The 20,435-nt window shown below is 34.7% G+C and overlaps 1 protein-coding gene across 2 annotated transcripts; it reads right to left on the bottom strand.

Moving 5' to 3' along the window:
* Positions 1 to 1,949: 1,949 nt before the first annotated feature.
* RBM24 (RNA binding motif protein 24) lies at positions 1,950 to 20,133 on the bottom strand. 2 transcript variants are annotated; one of them, XR_008402579.1, is made up of 5 exons: positions 19,645 to 20,133; positions 18,174 to 18,297; positions 17,928 to 17,982; positions 16,706 to 16,818; positions 3,956 to 4,092 (listed from the first exon to the last, which is right to left on the bottom strand). XR_008402579.1 is itself a non-coding variant. In XM_053714771.1 (4 exons), exons 1-4 carry the CDS (start codon positions 19,810 to 19,812, stop codon positions 3,756 to 3,758), a joined length of 684 nt encoding a protein of 227 aa, XP_053570746.1. In that variant the 5' UTR covers positions 19,813 to 20,131; the 3' UTR covers positions 1,950 to 3,755. The 2 variants fall into 2 exon arrangements, 1 of the variants encoding a protein (XP_053570746.1); XM_053714771.1 differs by lacking the exon at positions 16,706 to 16,818 and having other exon boundaries at positions 1,950 to 4,092; positions 19,645 to 20,131.
* Positions 20,134 to 20,435: the final 302 nt, after the last annotated feature.

Genomic DNA, 20,435 nt, shown 5'->3' with positions numbered 1-20,435 from the left:
TAACTGCATGTTTAATATTGATATTTATATTCATGCCAGAAACTAATATGTATAGAACTACCCTATGTGATTGAATGCTTGATATTAACTATGATACCATTTAAATTACCTTTGCCACTAATCTAATGATATAGATTAGGATTGAACAGGGACTCATAGATGTCTATAAGTATTTATTAAAGTAACATATCTAATGACTCATATGGTTATGTTAGCATCTGTACATTACTGAATTGTAGTTGACCTTTTGGGATTAGTAGTTTGGTTACACTGAGGTATATAGGGGTTATCACCATGACAACCCCATTTTTGGCGCAATTCACTGTTTTGATTTGGTGGTGGGTGTGGCTTAAAGTATTTATATATCACTATGTTGAGTTGCATGTTTATTCTGGTCTGAGGAAGGGATCTGTGAATCCCGAAACGTTACCTAATAAATAAGTTTTTTTGGAAACCCAGTGAGTGCAGTCCTTTGTTGAAGATCGCTGTGAATAGTACTGATCTGGCACCCTGGTTGCTGACTATATGACATTGTGAGTGCAGATACACATGGAGGATATATAGATATATATATATATATATATATATAAACATATACACACACATATACACATACATACATACACTATACTGTATATACACACACACTTTGTATACAAAAGTATTAAAAATGATATAAAACCACCTTTAGGTTACATGTATAAGCTATATTACATACAAATACTGCCTAAATGACATGAGATATTATTGTTTACACTAGGTTCCATCCCTTTTCCAAACCATCTCATTTTAAAAGATAAATATTCCAAAAACCAAAACAGTCCCAAGCAGTTTGGATAAAGGGTTTTCTACCGTTAGTATATTATGCACACATTTTGTTATCCTTGTCACAAAGAACTTCCATGAAAATACATTTGCATTTAATCAAAGAAACAGCAGGAAAAAGGGAACATAAGATAGGTAGTGGGATAGACAAACTAATTAATGAGGAGGAAAAATGTGCAGCATCACTAATATTGCAAACATCTTCATGTGGTGATTGGGGAATAGAAAACCAGATATTTGCCATAAAAAAGGACATCATATATCCAAAATATACATCAATTGCAAAACACCTACACATTAAATTAAAATGTTTGTAATGTATTAAAAAAAAAAAAAAAAAAAAAAAAAAACCACACACAAAAGTTTTGCAGCCCTTGAAAAACCAATTTATTTATATGTATATTTATAACTTGCAGTCAGTTAGGGCTAGCTATGACTTCTGTGCACTATTCCAAGTTTTATGTAGCTAGGCCACGAAACATGCAACATATTAAAAATGGACATTACAGTGGAAAAATGTGACATGCTCTAATGTCATACCTAATTTTAGCCCTAGTGACCCTAAATGCTGGGTGTTTAAGTGTGTTTTTTAACCCCATATGTGAGGATAAAAGTACAGCTAGGGAGCTAAGCCAATCAGTATTGACAGTTGCACAGCTGGATCCTGCTACTACTGCCGCCAATTGGTCGACTGGTGGTATTCACTCTGGACCCTCAGTGCCCTGCGGCTCCCAAGTGGAGCTTTAACCTCCCCCCCCCAAGGGGTTAAAACACATAGCATTGCAAGTTTACTGGGGTCACATTACATGGTATTGTGAATTAGAGAATGTAAATTTCCCACTATAATAACCATTTAAACTACAAAATCTGAGCTCTAGCCTCACTGGGAGGAAATTGAGCAAACCACATTCCATTAATGTAATATTTTCCAGGGAATTCAATTTTGAGTTTAATGTCCCTTTAATGAAAGGGAAAGCAAAAAACCCACATTCTTACTGAATATAGGACATGGTAGTCAAACACACAACCCCTTTGTAATACATAAGCCTGAACTCTCTCAGTTTTTCCCAACCCTGCACCCATCTTTCAAAACAAACATTTGCAGGTCAACAAAATACAAAATGTGACAATAAGATATTTTTTATTATATTTAATACAAGTGAACAGAAGAGATCTTAAATGTTTTAAAGTAATATATATATATAGAATAAATAATATGTATGGAGATTCATGTCTGATTACATAACACTGGCTAGTATTCAGAATACTTAAAAATAAATCCAGTGACATTTAGACAAATGTCTGTAAAAATGCTGTCTTTTCTTCCCTTGTATGAAATTGTTCAAGTATAAAAACCTATTACAGTGTAAAATATTCAACTTTTAAGTCAAGAATAAAAATTGCAGTTTTACAAGTCATTGCATAAAGCAGCACTTTTCTAATAAAGGAATTTTTTTTTAGAAGTTATCCTACGTACAAATGAAATGTATATACTATATTAACTCCTCAGCAGTGAGTAAAGGCTGCACATATTGCTAAGCAATGTGCTGCAGCCCCCTCAACAGCCAAAGTGTTAAAAAGACTTCATTGAAAAAAAAAAGGGAAAAAAGAAATAAAGGAAAAGAAAACATGAATCTAATAGTAAAATTTTAGTTAAGGAAAGAATATCCTTACAGTGCACATAAAGAATTTAAATAAATCCAAGTCAACATTTTAGTTGAATAGATTAATATTTAATTTACTAAATCTAAACTTATTTAAATAATTTATACCATGAGATGAATACATAATCTTACAGCGTCGCATCTAAAGTTCCCTTCTTTAGAGCACAGTGTAGTAAAACTTCCAAAATAAATATTTTTTTTTTCAATGTCATTACAGTTAAGGCACAGTACAAATCAATTTAAGTTAACCCTTAAAGAACCGCAACTTAAATTTGTACCACATACTTGTAATACTTTAAATACTTAAAAAAAAAAAAAAAATTATATATAATAATAATCAAATCTACATGATATATATATCTACAGCCCAGAAAGGTAAAGTATTTTTCTTCAAGTTGTTCAGCAGTTCTTGAAGGGTTAAACTCAAAGCTTCTTCCTGTCTTTACTCACAGGCTATGAATAGGCATAATAAAATAGGCTGTTGAAGTAAATGGCTGATCCCATTTCAGAATCAGAATAGCTGACACCAGCATTTAAAGTTTCCCAAAAGCGAAACAGGATGGATAGAGGGATTACAATGTGACAAGCTCATCAAATAAGCATGAGTGATGTGTTCGTTCCAGAAGTGTCTGTGTTATTGATTGTCTGTAAAAAAAAAAAAACTGTTGCACTTGTTCATTCCACATCACTTGCTCCATAGTGTCGCTCAATTAGAGGACAGATGAGAAAGTAACTGTCATGTGACCAGCAGGTCCATGTGCCTCCAACATTTCGATGATCATTCTCACGTATGAAATATTCAATAAGCCGAAGTGAGAAGATACAATCTGTGCTTTAAATGCTTTACTTTGTACAAGCTACATATTGCTGATTGATATATCCCTGGCTTAAATATTTTGTAAAAATTAAGAGAAAAAAAAAAATTATAATAAGTGGGGAAACAAGATTTTCCCCATCTAATAAAAAGGCAGTTTATTTCCCTGATGTAAAAAACTTGGTGTATAGTTTATGAATGCAGTTATCACTTGACAGTAAACCATATTTTCTTCTTAATTAACGCTTACACCCTCTCTCCTATTAGGGCTGATGCATACTGCAGAGAGACACTGGAATAAAGTTATTTTTGCTCTTCAAAAGCATAGCTTTTTTTTTTCTTCCTTAAAGCAGTTTAGCTTGACTTAATATAGTCTCATCTATTGAAACTGGAAGGCTGAAAACAAAAAACAAAAAAATAGAACTGATAATTTCTTTAGAAGTCTTTAAGTGCTACTGCATGCGATCAGCCTGCAGTTGCTGTGGCTGGTATTGGCCAAAAGCTGCGGCGGCAGCTGTCCCTGGTGCTGCAGCAGTGAGTGGCTGTTGAACTGCATAACCATAACCTGCGGCGGTGACATATCCAGTTGCAGCTGGGGATGCTGCATATGGGTATTGATCATAGGCGGCAGCAGCAGCAGCGGCGGCGGCAGAATACTGTGCATAGGCAGCACCAGTGTAGTCAATGTAAGGACTTGTGGATGCGGCGGCAGCAGCAGTTTGTTGAACATGTGGTATTACAACTCCTGGTTGCAAATAAGCATGAGGGTAAACATAATGAGCTGGAATTCTGTGGAAGAAAAAAAAAAAATATATATATTAGAATATATAAATACACCTTTAAATACAAAAAGGGGGGCAATACTAAAAAAAAATGTAGTTGTTATTATGTGCATAGGGTTGCCACAATAGCTAGATTGCAAAATAAGTAGCATTTAAAAACACCAATATTTGCTGACAAAAGAATACATTCACTGCATGATAAAGAATTGCAGCTTTGAAAGGTTTAAGAGAAACCCATTAAAAATGTTTTGGATGAAGAAACCAATTTAACAATTGCCAACTATAGGGTTCCTGGATTAAACAGAATACAAGGAACTTTTTGGATTGATGATTTAATTAAATATATCCACAAATTTGTGAAAATTATCAGTAATCCATTTCCTGATAGGCATAATATACAGTTAATATTTAAAGAGAACATAATATACACACACCCAACTATGTATCGTGGCAACCCTACCAAAGTTACTCTGCAGACTCGGCAAACATTAATCTCTGCAACCTTAGTCACCCTTAAAAAGAAAATAAATACAAAAATGCAGGCGAAAAAATAACTCCAAGTCTTAAAGTGGTGGAAGGCACAGCAGAGTCACACATTCAAAACCAGAGTGCAGAAAACATTTACGGGGCAGCAGTTGTGAAGCTTTTCAGATGCTATGTCACTCCATAGCATTAGGTTGTGTGTGTGCACACTATTACAAAAAAAAAAAGTCAAATGGTTTTAAAAAAAAAATACCCATTGACTAAACTTCGATTTTCGAATCAGCTGGTTTACGTCTCATTCAGACAAACATCTAGAGGAATTTGTGAGGAAACTTAAGAGACCTAAAAGTTGGACAAAAAGAGACACTTGTACAATGCATATTATATTACAATTCAACAATTTGTTAATAGGGTTATCTTTTAGGCCCACTAAACTAATTCTAAAACTGTATTTTTAGTGCGACTTCCTCTGCTCAATCCCATTGTGTGACTAGGTTCAAAGCCTACTTTTTTGTTTTTAGCATGTCTGAACATTCTTAGCTGGCTTGCCACTACGATGTCAGCTGTATATTACATGTACATTTTTTTTTTTTAAATGTATTTGCATATTTTTTAAATCTGAAAACCCCCCACAAAAACAAACCCCAGAATACAAAAAAAAAACTAAGCTAGATCTCAGTTAACTAAAGGAAGGAACCTACTGTGAGTTGTGTAAAGAAAGGTCTTTCAGCCACGGATATAGCAAAAAGAAGCAGCTTGTTATAGGCCCTTATAACACAGAGCACAATTATGTCCATAAAAGTTTAACATTCACAGAAAACAATTGCTTGGATGCCAATTGGAATTTTTTTTTTTTTTTTAAAAGTAAAGTACCTGGAAGTCAAAATTAATTATTCTGATGGTACAATTTTACAAATCTTTCTAATTTATGTCAATCAACATCAGATTCATCAGCTGGATATTCTTTGTTGAAACTTGGACCTTTTCCATGATATGAGAGAGTGAGAGGAGTGCATGCTAAGTATGTGGTTATAGAAAGGGGTCAAGTTATATCAAGAGACAGGCAGATGTGATTATTGCACTAAAATTGAGGAGATCAATAGATTATTTCTCAAATTTTTCCCAAAAAAATAAATCTATTCAACTACAGAAGTAGACAAATAGGCAAAAGAAAGCTTTTGGGACAAGATTAAATTACCAAAGATCTTGGCAGATCAATTACTTGCATTAAACCAAGAGATTACAACTGAAGAAACACTTCAGGCAATTAAGGAAATATCAATGGGCAAGGCACCAGGCCCTGACCAATTACCAGCTGAATTTTATAAGATCTTGGCAGACTCGGTTACCAATACCTTAACCAAATTGTTCAATCTGTACTTTATAAACCAACATAAGCCTTCAAGAAACTTTACTGCATCTAACATTATACTCATACTTTAAAAAAAAAATGATAAAGATCCCAATTCAATGGAATCCTATAGACCCATCTCACTTCTAAACAATGACTACAAAATACTAGCTAGTATCATAGCAAAACGTATTAAAATAGTTATTGGAGATATTATTAACCCAAATCAAACCGGCTTTATGCCAGACAGAACAGCTCACAAAAATATACGAAAAGCAATGATACTAGTGGAACATGCAGTGGCCACTGACAATACGGAGTCAGAAACCAAAAAAGATTTTGCGTTACTAACTGTTGATGCTGAAAAGGCTTTTGACTCTATTGTGGGACCACATGTTAACAGCACTTGAAAAATTTGGTTTTGTAGGGCATCTGTTAAATTTTGTACGCTTAATATATCCAAATCCTGTTTCTTTCCTAAGCACTAATAATATACTTTCAGCAGCCATAACCTTACAGAAAGGAACAAGGCAGGGGTGCCCACTATCACTATTTGATATCGCGTTAGAACCACTAGCCACAAAATGTCGTTATAGACTAGAAGGCATAAAATTACATAACTATAATCACTATATGCAGATGACATCTTATTTTATATAATGAACTCTAAAAAGAATATTCCAATACTCCTGGACATAAGAGTTTAGCAGATTTGCAGGATACAAGATCAACCTGGCCAAATCAGAGATATTATGGATAACTAAAAAGAAGGATAGTCTTATTTTAAACCCATTCAATTATACCGAAAGAAATATTAAATATCTGGGAATTATTATCTCTAAGAATCCGGAAGAATGGTATCATACTAAATTATTCTACTATATGGCAAAAATGCTTTGCGGATCTCCAAAGATGGGGCAAGTTACCACCAATATTGACAGCAAAAATTGCCCTAATAAAAAAAATTAGACTTCCCAAGGATTTTATTTCTGCTACAGAATATTCCATGGTTTCTTAAAAAACTGGATATACAAAAATTAAATGCCAGGTGCTCCAGATTTACTATGGGTCCCACAAAACCTAGAATAGCCTTAAGCAGATTAACACATAGTAAAGAGAAGGGTGGTTTTGCTTTCCCTAATATCAAATATTATAATCTGGCATGTCTTGCCAAAATTGCGCTAGATTGGCTTACAGAAGCTAATCATATCACCAACTACAAAATAGAGGAAGCCATAGTTTCCCCTTATTCTCTTAAAGGTATATTACATATAAGCCACCCTAAAAATGTTAGAAACATTACGCTTAAATACACCATCTATAATATTATAATAGCATGGGACAAGGTATGCAAACTGCTGGAGGTAAATAATCTTTTACCTAAATATTTACCTATTAGGGGAAACCCTGAGTTCAAAACAGGCCACAATACTACGGCCTTTAGAGCATGGACGGCTAATAACTTGTGCTCGCCTTAAACAGTTAATAGATCCAATAACTAAGCACATAAGAACTTTTGAGGCACTTTCTAGAGACTATAACTTAGATAAGCGATCGTTCTTTGCTTATTTACAAATTAGACACTTTATTTACAGCCATAAGACCAACGAAGGAACATCATGGAAATTGGGACCGTTGGAGGTTATTATTGACAGATATCAATCAGGTAAATCATACATTGACATATTTATAAAATTTTATCTTCCAAAGAGGAAGAGTGTAGAATAGAGAAGCTTTATTCTTCATGGAAACAAGACTTGCCAGAAACCTCGTTAGAATGCTTTCAAAAAAGTTTTAGTAGCGTTACAATATATTCAGCCAATCTAGCCATAAGAGAAGCCCACTATAAACTCCTTAATAGAGTATATCTTACGCCCAAGAGAATGGAAAAATGGTCCATAGAGGCCTCCGGGTGTCCAAGATGTAGGTTTCCATCTGCAGACTTAGTCCATACATTTTATGCCTGTCCTAAACTTCGAAAACTATGGAATCAAATAGAATACTGGCTAAATAAATAAATACCTTCTAGAATAATTCTAGAACTTATACATATCTATTTTTTTATCACTAGAAGATAGGATAAAAAAAAACCCCACTGATTATTACTGCAATACTTATAACTAGAAAAATGATACTAAGAGGCTGGAAAGACAGGCCCCCACTATTGCTTCATTTGTTCATGACATAAGATACCAAATGATAGTGGATCAACATGACCCTCTGATTTTTGAAGAGAGTAAATTAAGAAGGTTCATGATAAAATGGGATACATTCATTCTTGATCAACCAAGGGAAGCCCAACTACAGTTTTTAGGTTATTTCCGTAAATCACCAACCTTCCTCCAACTAATATTAACAGATAAATACCCGGCATATTGGAGGCAGCATCTATGCTAAGGGAGGGTGGGGGAGCGGCAACCCCCCTTTTTTTCCTTCTCTCTTTTCCCTTTTGTTGTAGTTTTGTTTCTGTTTTGTTTTTATGCTATTTATTTATCTTGATACAATGTTGCCCCTCAGCATTAATTTTCTCTGTGTTGGGAATAGAAATACCATTCTCATTTCATAGATATTAAAGGACCAAGTGAAGTAGATAAGTTAAATATCTTTTGAAAAAGCAACTGCTCATGTTTGTTTTAATAAGTAAAATATCTTGGTTTGTCCTCTCTTCCTTTTTTCCTGTGAAGGTCATTCTTTGAAAAAAAAAATTCTGTTTATTGATTGTTAAAGTGTGCTACTACAATATTTATACAATGGTGAGAAGAATGACCATAGGTAATGCTTGATGACCTATCCATAAAAGGTTAAAGGGAAAAATGTGTTAAGAGATTATCGTCTGAAATGTCTTTTCTTTGTCCTTCTTGCATCCATGTGAATACTAATAAAAATTCCAAAGTAAAAAAAAATAAAAAAAATTTATACTTCAATCTTTATCTAAATCATGATAATTTAATTAGGACTTCCATTTTCCTTTAAAATACTAGTTTTACAAGCTCTAACTGCGCACTGTGTGTTATATCAGAGTGTCTATTACAAAAGCAACGTAACATTTTCAGCAATAGTTTTCCTATGGGTCTCCCAAGGAAATAGCTTAGCTCCAGGTCTGAGGAGCACATTACATGGCCTTGCTGAATTTAAATCTGCCCCTACAGCACCACTAAATTGAACCATGAATAAAGTTGCAACACTTAAAAATTATGCAGTGACACAGGGCCTATGTGCTTCCCACGTTTGTGAATTTATACTGAAGTATTATGATACTAAATTAAAGGACGTTACAGTGATGCAATGACATTCTCCAATTTGTAACAGCATGTTACTTAGCTTTGCTGCTTCGCTAGTGATAGTAAGTGGTGAATCCCTGCAAAAGGTGTTAAACACATAGGTAAAGTACTGTTCAGGATCCACTGACCCAAATCAGAATGGCTGCTTATCCAATCAGCAGTGCTGCTCTGCAACTCCTGACTGGATACAGAAAAAAAATATCAAAAGAACAGCAGCACTCCAATCCAGTAATTAATTACCAATTTATTGCAGCATCAGTAAGCAAGACAACAGCAACGTTTCAAACTACATGTCCTTATTCATGCTATACATACATTATTTCCTCTTCACCTTATATAACCTCAGTGAACACACCCACCATTTTTCAACATAGTGAGTGTTCACCGATTACATATTACATTTTCAAAACTAACACAGATATTTGAGAAATCACATCAAATATCAAGACCAATTTATAAAAAGACTAAATTTTATAAAAATACTGACTGGTCATAGTCCTTATTCATTTGCATTGGTATTAGAGAATTTAAATGGAAAATACAAAAAGTTTCTCTCTGTTTAAGATATTGCTCTCTATCTCCCCCCCCCCCCCATCCCCCATCTAAAAGGAGAAAACATGTTCTATTATCTGGAACCTTGGTTGGCTGACTCCATGGTTTGCTTGCATGAAATGTGTAGCTACTGGGGATTTTAATTTTTTTCCTTCTATTACTAGATATGTTCTCGTTTATCCTATTCCTCACCCTTCAGGTCATTTCTCCAATGTAAATAAGCCCACATGGGCATTTAAGCAGATAAATAGCGTAATAAGTATTACATGTAAAATAATATTTTATCCAAAATTTATGACCTGCCCCAGTAGTTCAGAGCAAGGAATATTATGTTTGAGAATAATCGCCAACTTTATGATAAAGATGTTTACCAGCCTATTATGTGTAATCCTGTTTTTCATATACAAAAAGAGATCAGTTCCTGTATTAACATAGCAGTTAAGAAAAGTATTATTGGGTTGGAAGAATTTTTTTTTGATTAATGAACATCTGAGAACGCCAGTTATATACACATTGCCTAAGATGCATAAAAACCTTCAAGAAATCCTGGCCGCCCAATTGTGGCGGGTGTTGACTGTGTGTTCGAACATTTCAGTATATCTAGACCGTATTCTCAGGAGATTTGTGTTGGAGTCCCAATCATATATCAAAGATACAGGGGATTTTTTTTAAATAAGCTTGAGGAAATTTCGGTTGCTGTAAATAAATTTTGTTCAGTTTGAATGTATCTCCTTCCTCAGACACATGTGTTACAAAGTGAAATACATTTATAGCAAACAAATAATAACCCCACCCCCCAATTAGACAAAAAAAAAAACACGCCAAACAGCAGTTGTCATGGTAACCACCGAGTCATAACAAAAACAAAGTGATATGCCAGCCTAGATAGGTGTAAACTATATAATATTATTAATATTTTTATTAGTGACTTAAACTAAGGGAGAGGGCTGAGGATATAGATATATACACACACACACAATGGTGATGAAATAATTTAAATCCAGATTAGATATAATATTGCGGTGCAATTTATTTATTTTTTTTAATTTCAGGACCAATTCTTCCTGCTTTGACAGGGGACGGCTATAGGCTCCGAAGTCGCCCCGACATATGACAACATTTTCATGAATATATATGAAGAAAAAAAAATGGTGTATGATAATGAACTATTTAAAGGGACAGTATAGGCAAAAATAAACTTTCATGATTCAGATAGAGCATGTAATTTTAAACAATTTTCCAATTAACTTTTATCACCAATTTTGCTTTGTTCTCTTGGTATTCTTAGTTGAAAGCTTAACCTAGGAGGTTCATATGCTAATTTCTTAGACCTTGAAGCCCACCTCTTTCATATTGCATTTTAACAGTTCACGTATTTCATATAGATAACACTGTGCTCGAGAAGTTATCTGGGAGCAGGCACTGAATGGCTAGACTGCAAGTCTGTCAAAAGAACTGAAAAAAGGGGCAGTTTGCAGAGGCTTAGATACAAGATAATCACAGAGGTTAAAAGTATATTAATATAACTGATGGTTATGCAAAACTGTGAAATTGGTAATAAAGGGATTATCTATCTTTTAAAACAATAAAAATTCTGGTGTAGACTGTCCCTTTAAGTGATATGGTGGCACTATATCGATGTGTTTGGCATATGGATAGGCAACATTGGGAGCTTATTGCAATTTGTAGATTCATTAAATGGTGCTACATTCAAGATTAAATTTAGTTTGGCCCATAGTGAGGAAAGTTTGGCTTTTTTGGATACTTTGGTGGTCAAAGAAAATAGAAGAATTAAAGTGGATCTTTACAAAAAGATCACTGATAGGAATGATTTGTTATTGGCCAATAGTGCCCATTCTCAGTCCTTGAAGGATTCCCTACCCAAGAGTCAATTTATGCGGGTATGCCCCATAGTGTCAGATGACAAAAAAAGCAAAGAAAGACTCAGAGATGGGTAATCTCTTTTTAGTAAAGAGATATAATGGAATAATTAATTGAAAAAGAGAAATACTCTAGACATTCCAAGAGAAACTTTGCTTAACCCCCACAAAAAAACAAGACTAAAAAGAAAATTGAGAGGCTAGTTTTTGTCTCTAGGTATAATGAATTGAGTTTCCAAATTCAAAAGATTATTCGTAGAGATTGGTATATATATTAAAGAACTGTAATCCCAATATATTGGAGTTTCTGAATTTTCCCATGCCCACCTACAAAAGAGGGATCAATTTGAGAGCTACTTTGGTTAAAGCTGACATTGGCTCAGCCAAGCAGAATAGGCAGAGCTATATATCTGGAAAAAAAATGTGGGCTGTTATCCCTGCTTGGGTTGCTCAAATTGTAACAGTATGATAAAGGGACCAGTTTTTGTACATCCTCAGGCAGGTCATAAATTTTGGATAAAAGATTTTTTTTTTTTTTAAACATGCAATAACAATTACGCTATTTATCTGCTTAAATGCCCATGTGGGCTTATTTACATTGGAGAAACGACCTGGGGGTGAGTCAGCTAACTAAGGTTCCAGATAATAGAGAATAATATTTTAAACAGAGAGAATCTTTTAGATTTTCCATTTAAAATTCTCTAATTCCAATGGGAATGAATAAGGATTATGACCTGTCAGTATTTTTTTTATAAATTAAGTCTTGATACGTGATGATTTCTCCAATATTTCTGTGTTAGTTTTGATAATGTAATATATAATCAGTGAACACTCACTATGTTGAAACCCAGACACTGTGTTTAACACATTTGCGGTTGTTAAAAACACATAGCTTTGCTGCATCACTAGTAATATGACACACTCTTACAAAGTAGCATTTTAATTTACTTCTGCTTTGTTGGAAGCACACCCTTGGGACATTCAGGCAGATTATGGGAACAATCACAATCCTTTCAAATAGGTTGCCAAATGGTTTATGTACAAAAATCCCAAGAATTTAACGGTGAATTTTCTAGAAACATCATTAGATAAAACTTTTCTAAAAGGATTGTGATTGTCCCCCAAGTTGGTGTGAACTATAGAATCTAGTTTTATACATCAGTGTGCAAGATTAGGATACATACATACATCTTGTGCCAACATAAGTAATGCCAACTTGCCACAGGTGGACAAAAACTCATACAACTTACTGCTACCGCATTATCTGAACGCAACAAGCAATATACATAGAAAACTAACAAATTCTTCAGAATGTAAATTTAATAAAAGTCAAATCACCCAACACTACAGAAGCGCTAGGCAAGCAACAACCCAAATATGTGTGCTTGTAGGCTTCCTCAACAGCCCCACTCTATTATGCAGAAATAAAAAGAAATTGAATATTGTACTCCACAAAAAAAAAAAAAAAAAAAAAAAAAATTATTTTTGCACAACAATGTATGTCTTTTTAATTGAAGAGGACGGACTTAAGCAAATAGCAGGATTGACCATATGTTATAATCAGATATGCTAAAAAATAAGGTCTCAAACCAACATTTAAGGATAAAAGACTTTTATTTTTTTTTTAAATGTAAACACACAATCAAAAGGTGATACTGCATAATGTACTAATAATTACCTAAGGATAAGAGGTGTGGAATGGTTCTCCCTCCCATAACAAATTACTTTTCTGCTTATTGGTACCAGGGGCCACACAAAATCCCTATTATGGCCTTTAGACTGTTGTTCAGGCAGCCCTGCTTTATTCCATTCTACGCCTTAAACAGTGGAGTGTAATAGCTTTCTTGTCAGTCCAATAATATATCTGCACTTTCCATGAATAGTCTAGAGCATTTAACATGTGCTACAGATTAGTGTGTATGGAAGTTGAATATTATTTGTAAAAACATTCTTAATTAAATTATATATATATATATATATATTTTTTTTTTTTTTAAATATAAGTAAACTATTCACAATGTTTTTTTTTGGGGGGGCTAAATGTAAACTTGCTGAGGTCACTACTAATTTATTTCAATCCACTAGAAAAAAAAAAAAGTTTAGGAATAAAAATGAAACTGAAATCTATATACCCCACTATAGGTAGTTACCATTAAATGTTATATACAGCTAACATTAAATACTTAGCCAGATGAAAGTTACAAAATTATTAATTTTATACTGGAGTTAAAAATTCAAATAAAAATTACATGTGGAAAAAGTATAACAAAAAAGTAGCAAACAATAGACATATTACCACACCCAGCTCAGTTGAAGATTGTTGCTTGTTACAATTTAAAACGTAAGTAGCCAAGTAACTAGCCACTCAGGGGCATGATAAAGATTACAAACCTGTACTTTACAGGCTGCTCACAAGTACAATTCCACTCTTAGTGATTGACAGGGTAAGCTGCATTTAGGCTATTTTTGAGCTGACATGCGAAGTGCCTAGGAGTGCAAAATGTCTTTATATGGCCAAAGTGAATGGTGATAAACCATTAAAGCCAAGAGGGTTACACAGATAAAAAAAAATAAAGACTGAACAGATCCCACTAAAAGCCAAAACTCTTTATTAGCCAAGTAGCACTAACTGCACAAGTGTTTAACAGGTCAAAGAACTGAAGGTCAACTTGTTAAAATAGGGGTGTCTCACAACTAATGGGCCACCGCAGAACATTCCCCATGTTGTCTGGTACAGAACGTTATACAAAATGAAAAACAAGCGGTTTAACAAAATTATCATATATCCATAGATAAAGAAATTCAAAGACATAAAAAGCACTGCCTGCGTTGGGGCCAAAAAGCCAAGTTAACTTTAAAAGTGACAGAGAGGGTATAAAACAGAACATGGTTTAACAAATCCCAGAAGCACTTGACACATCGCTTCTACAATCTCACCTCAGTCTACTAACATTTTTGATTATTCTACATACCTACAAAATGCACAAATGCAAAACACACTTTGGTGGCTCTGAAGTGCTTAGTGGGTACCTCAATGTATTTTTATACTACTAAGCTTGAAATACAAGCACATTTGTAAAGAGGGTATAATAAAAAATTAATAATATACTATAAAATAGTTTTCCCTTACTTGCTATACCAGCTGCAGAGTCCAAAACGTATGAGAACTTGCTTGTGTTTTTACACCACTTCTCTATAGCCAATACATAAGTATATCAAGAAGTCCACAGCACCAGGTAAACTTAAGTGATTAAACCTTTATTTTCACATTAAAACATGCAACGCTTCGGCCCCTCTGGCCTTAATAATGCATGATTAAGGACAGAGGGGCCGAAATGTTGCATGTTTTATTATGAAAAAGGTTTAATCACTTAAGTTTATCTGGTGCTGTGGACTTCTTGGAATACTATTGGTTTGAGGGTAGCAATAACCCTTTGCCATGTGCACCACTCAAGCTATTATTAAAGGGTGCTGGGCTCACCTATTGTTTCTGCAATACATAAGTATAGAAACGTTTTGTATAGTTAAGGATACCATTGGCAAAATAAAGGTAAGAGTAGAAGGAACCATTTGTAAACAAGTTAATACACTCCAGCAGGTAGAATAGATCATTGGAAACAAATTAAAGGGAAAATAAATTTGGGTATACTGTCCCTTTAAAATGTATTTGTCATTGCAAACTGTAGCTTTTTCCTATGAACAGCAGCCCTAAACACGATTCTCTACATTACCCTGCCATGTTCACGTTTTTATATACTGAAGATCTAGGATAAGAATTACCTAACATAACATATACACAGCATTGCACTGTCCAATCAGATAAGTCAAGGTATGAACCTTAGTGTATGGATTATCAAATACCACTAACCTATAGCCGCAAATAGCTATGTGCTTATTAAAACCTTAGAAGAACCAAAAAAAAACACAACTACATACATTAAATAAAAGGGCATAGATTGTCAAAATATCAATGTCCTTGGCATCATTGCAAGATAATAGCAAACTATTTCAACTGCATACACATAAGTCAGTTGGTTGAGTGTTATCAGTTATAGTACATATAGACATTTAGTGAGAATAGGGTTTTCTTAGTTGAACTAGTAATGCTTAGATTTTTATTTATTTATTTTAAAGCAGCAGTCCATTAAGATAAAAGCTTATAAACTTGCTGATAAAAATTTGGAACTTCAATAAATTCCACACAATTTTTTTATATTGCTATTTGTTTCACTGACAGAAAAAGTGGTTTAGTCCAGTATGTATATCTGAAATACTTGATGTGGAGTGGATTGCAGCTACAAAATAGACTGGAAAAGCAAAAACATATTGTGTACCTTTTCCCATATTTAAATATAGAATCAATTCAAGAGGGAAAATTATTAAAGACTTGAAAAATTTAGAGCTATTGTTAGAGTATATTGCACATTTTCTCTATATCTGATTTATTACAAAACGTAGGACGAATAGAATGTTAAACGTAGGACGTTTATAGAACCTATATACAGGAGTCAGGAAACTTTTGGGCCAGTCATGCATTTATCTGTCACATGTACACTGTTAGCAACTAATTTGTCCTTTCATATAATGGATTGAGATGGAGGACAATGAAAAAAAAAAAAAAAAAAGAGATTGAAAGTGAAAAGAAATTAGGAAGCCCAAAAGAAAACACAGGTTAATGGAAAAAGTAGAACACAATTATATGTTGCATGCAAGCTTAGAAGTATAAGAACAAAAACCACACAAAATATATCAAATCACTACAAAAATATTGTTAAAAACGATCGCAAGCTACAGCTTTTAAAGCAAGAACCAAAAAGGCCCTTTGCTCCACATGGCAAAGTCAACACTCCTCAAAAGGTGACAAAAAAAAACAAACCACAACAAAATGGACAAGGCTCCCACCCAAAGTTTGCTATCGCTGCTCACTAATAAAAAATAAAATAAAAAAATAAAAAACCACACAGTTTAGCTATGAAAACCACTTCATTACTGTGAAAAAAAGGTGCACACAGATCTAGGAGCTAGAAATACACATGTAAAAAAATAATCCAACGTACATGCATCTTTAATCACCATTTTAGCTTGTTTTCTGAGCCTAGTGGTAACACTGATTAATTCCAAAACAGAACTAATCCATCTTTTATCATCAAATCCTTCTGATCAGTTATCTTAACTGTTAACGATCCCTGTCAGATTAGAAAGAGACAGATAACATTGAGTCAAGCTAGAAATTATAGGGAGTGCACAATGGTCCAGTAACTATCCCTTTAAAAGTGTTTACTGAGTGAGAAAATATAAAGACACTACTCTATGTTCATTCTAATTTACCCCCCCCCCCCCCCGAGACATGATTTAAAATTCTTAAAGGGCCATAATACCCAAATGTTTAAACACTTGAAAGTGATGCAGCATAGCTGTAAAAAGCTGACTAGAAAATATCTCCTGAACATCTCTATGTAAAAAAAGAGATATTTTACCTCAAAAGTTCCTCAGTAGCCACATCCCATTGTAAAGGATTTCTAAGCAGCATTTTAGTGTGTCTGTCCCGGGACATCTGAAGGGATGAGCATCGTGCACTCTCATCTTATTTCACCAATCAGGTAAAGGAAGTTTACAATGAAATCTCATGAGAGTCAAGTCAAATCTCATGAGATCACAGTAAGAGTTCATGACCTCAGCACTGCTGATGCTGATTGGCTGCTGTTCATTTCTTCATTTTTTTAATTTTTTTACCTGCAGCTGGGAGCAGTTGAGTATAACTTTTTACACAGAACTTACTCTGCTGAGCTGAGGAGATTGTGAGGTAAAATATCTTCCTTTTTTACATAGAGATGCTCAGGTGATATTTTCCTGTCAGCTTTTTACAGTTATACTGCATCCGTTTCAAGTGATTTAGCATATGAGTATTATGTCCCTTTAAGAGTTTTGGAAAACTTCTCACTCTTATTTACAGAAACAGTTTCTGTATGGTGTGTGTTCGGGATAAGAAAATTAAGTCAAAGATGTAATATGGTATTTGCAAATTCTTGGAGAGCATATTCCTATTTGTAGCTATTTTATGTGATATCTAACATATGTCGATGTTAACTACAGTTAGTCTGGATTTTACATGGCCTAAAACGTGCCAACACAAAGATGACTGCAGCTTTAGATCCCTCCCTTAATAAAATGTCACCATGTTACAGTGATTGTATATTGAACAATGTGAGAGATTTAACATTCACTTACTGGAAAAAAAAGAAAAAAAAAAAAAGTTCAACACTATAATGAAATTTTTGATTTTTATCAAACTTACCCAAAAGGCCTTTGTATTAGTGCTGGGTGAATCTGCTGAACACCAAATGCAAATCCTAACAAGACAATAACAAATTTAATTAGGTATGGATACATGCCAAAGACACAAGGCTTCTTTCTTGAAAAAAACCTCATCATAAATTGCATTCCACATTTAGGTAATTGGTCTACATAGTTTTGAAGTACCTCATAGGAATTAAGACACAAGTGTCATTTGTTTAAATGTACCTAACAGAGGGGCACATACCTGGTTGCATTATGCGTGGCTTTGCTCCCAGGTATGCAAGGTTTACATTGGCTTTCCTGCCATCGATAATTGGATTGGGATCTTTGCAAGCCCTTTCAGCAGCAGCTCTGTCCGACATTGTAACCTTAAAACAAATAAATATGTCAATACAAACATGGACATAGGTAGAATTGTTTATATATATATATATATATATATATATATATACACATACACACACATTAACCAATATAGCCATTTGTGTGCAATATTAAATATGTTACCACCAATTTTTAATCAGAGTGCTAAAATGTAATTTAAGCTTTTCATACTCTTGTTTAATGGGGTCATTTATTTTAATGAAAGAAAAAAAAAAAAAAAAAAAAAAACCAGGATAGATGCATTTAAAACTTTCACCCTATCTGGCCCTAAAGAAGACTGTCCTGCCAAAATTACTCAGGCAAGAAAAATGACCTTTACAGCAAAAACAGTTTCATATTTAGAATTAAACCTGGCTTATTTGCTAAAATGGAAGGACTGTCACAAAAAAAAAAAAAAAAAAATGAATTGCAAGGGGATGAATACAAAAAACTGACTAGCAAACAGAATGTACATAAACAATTTGCAACCTAACAAATTTGATTAAAGGAGTAGGAGATTTAAAATGCAGGATTCAGCTCTTGTAGTTGTGTAAACATCTAAAACTGATCAGCTGCTTTATTCAGATACTTTTCCAGTTCCACACGTTAAAATAAAGCTAACCCTGGAGGGGAAGCAGATTCTGGAGGCGCTGTTGAACAGGTGTTTGTCTGCTATTCTGGCACCATCTGAAGGGATGCAGGTAAAAATGGGTGGGAAGCTTAAGACTGGGCTGCTTTCCATATCCACAAGTAGTTTCTGTTTGACCTGCGGCTGTTCTCAGGACTGATACACCTGCTCACCCTCTCTACTGCTCGCTGCCTGATCTCACATGACTAACTTGTATGTGTGCTAATGCACCACTGGTGTCCATGATAACACAAACAACACACGCCGATTACAAGGTAAGCAGTAACTCTTGCACATCCACAATACACCAAAGGTGAAAGAAAAGGTTTATAAACGACAAACTAGCATTAAATCACACAATGTAGATACATCACGCAATATACTTTTAAAATGGATTACAACCCAATTTAGCACATTTGATAGATATTGATCTAAGGAAATATTTTAATGTTTTATAACAAAGCAACATACCACGAATTTGTATCTGTAATACTGATGGAAACCATATATAACAAACTGTATAGAGACGTCCCAATGCAAACATGCTGTTATCCTAATAAGAGACCTGATTAGTTATATTAAAGAGAAAGCAACATAATAGGAAGATGTACCATATTCACATCAAAATCTTCCATTGGGAGTAGTATAGTGATCTATTGTAAACGATAAATCCATTATGCTACTATATTAATAAAGCATTAACAACCAGAACATTTACACTTACAAAGCCATAACCCCTGGATTTGCCAGTCTGTCTGTCCGTGATAACCACGGCCTCCTCGATATCCCCGTACACCTCAAAATATTTTCTGAGGCTGGAGTCCGTGGTGTGATAGGGAAGCCCCCCTACAAAGATCTTGGTGTAGGTAGTGTCCTTCTGGGTGGTGTGCATCTTCTGCCGGTTAGGATCTCTCTCCGATTGCCTGCTCCCTCTCTGCACACACCGCTTTTCCGTCAAGCGCCCAAAACAAGTGCAGGTGTTGAAGGGATATGCAATAAAAAGAACTTCCTGATATTTCCTTTTGTTACATACAAAGAAGAGGGGGTGTAGATATACTGATTTACTAGCCAATTGTGTGAGGTAGATGAATAGAGGGTGGCAAAACAACCAGCTGAGTGTCCCGCACTCTAAACACTGCGCCTACACAGCTAAGCTAAGTGCTTCTTGCCTCAATCCTGAAAAAACTGACTGCTCTTTTCCCTGTTGCCTTTGCATTATGAGCAGCCGGCCGGTCACTGGGCTCCTCCTCCATGTATGGGCGGGCCGAACCGGTTCAATCGCTGCCCATTGGTTGCCCTCTGCACCTGCTGCACGTTGCTCAAGCGGGCAGCTGCTAACAACAGCTGGATATCTGGTTCCCTACCCCCCTCCCTCAATTTAGCCCTCTTTTGTCTCCTGTGTGTGTTCTCTGGTTACCCACAGCGCGTGTGCCCAGCCCCCCCTGTGTGCTGTGAGGGACAAAGCCTGTGTAGTCTGCCATTAATATGTCTTATTTTAACAGTTGCAGTACATAA

This window comes from Bombina bombina, chromosome 5, assembly GCF_027579735.1.
Source record: "Bombina bombina isolate aBomBom1 chromosome 5, aBomBom1.pri, whole genome shotgun sequence".
Classification (NCBI taxonomy): Eukaryota; Metazoa; Chordata; class Amphibia; order Anura; family Bombinatoridae; genus Bombina; species Bombina bombina.
The sequence above is the reverse complement of the archived record's forward strand: the minus strand, read 5'-3'. Positions and strand labels throughout refer to the sequence as shown.

Excerpts from the sequence above, each read along its gene's own strand:
- RBM24 (XM_053714771.1), bottom strand. The coding sequence starts at position 19,812 with ATGCACACCACCCAGAAGGACACTACCTACACCAAGATCTTTGTAGGG. Across the intron at positions 18,298-19,644 it reads AATCCAGGGGTTATGGCTTT|GTTACAATGTCGGACAGAGC; the intron begins GTAAGTGTAAAT and ends ATTTGTTTTAAG. Across the intron at positions 17,983-18,173 it reads GCCACGCATAATGCAACCAG|GATTTGCATTTGGTGTTCAG; the intron begins GTATGTGCCCCT and ends TTGTCTTGTTAG.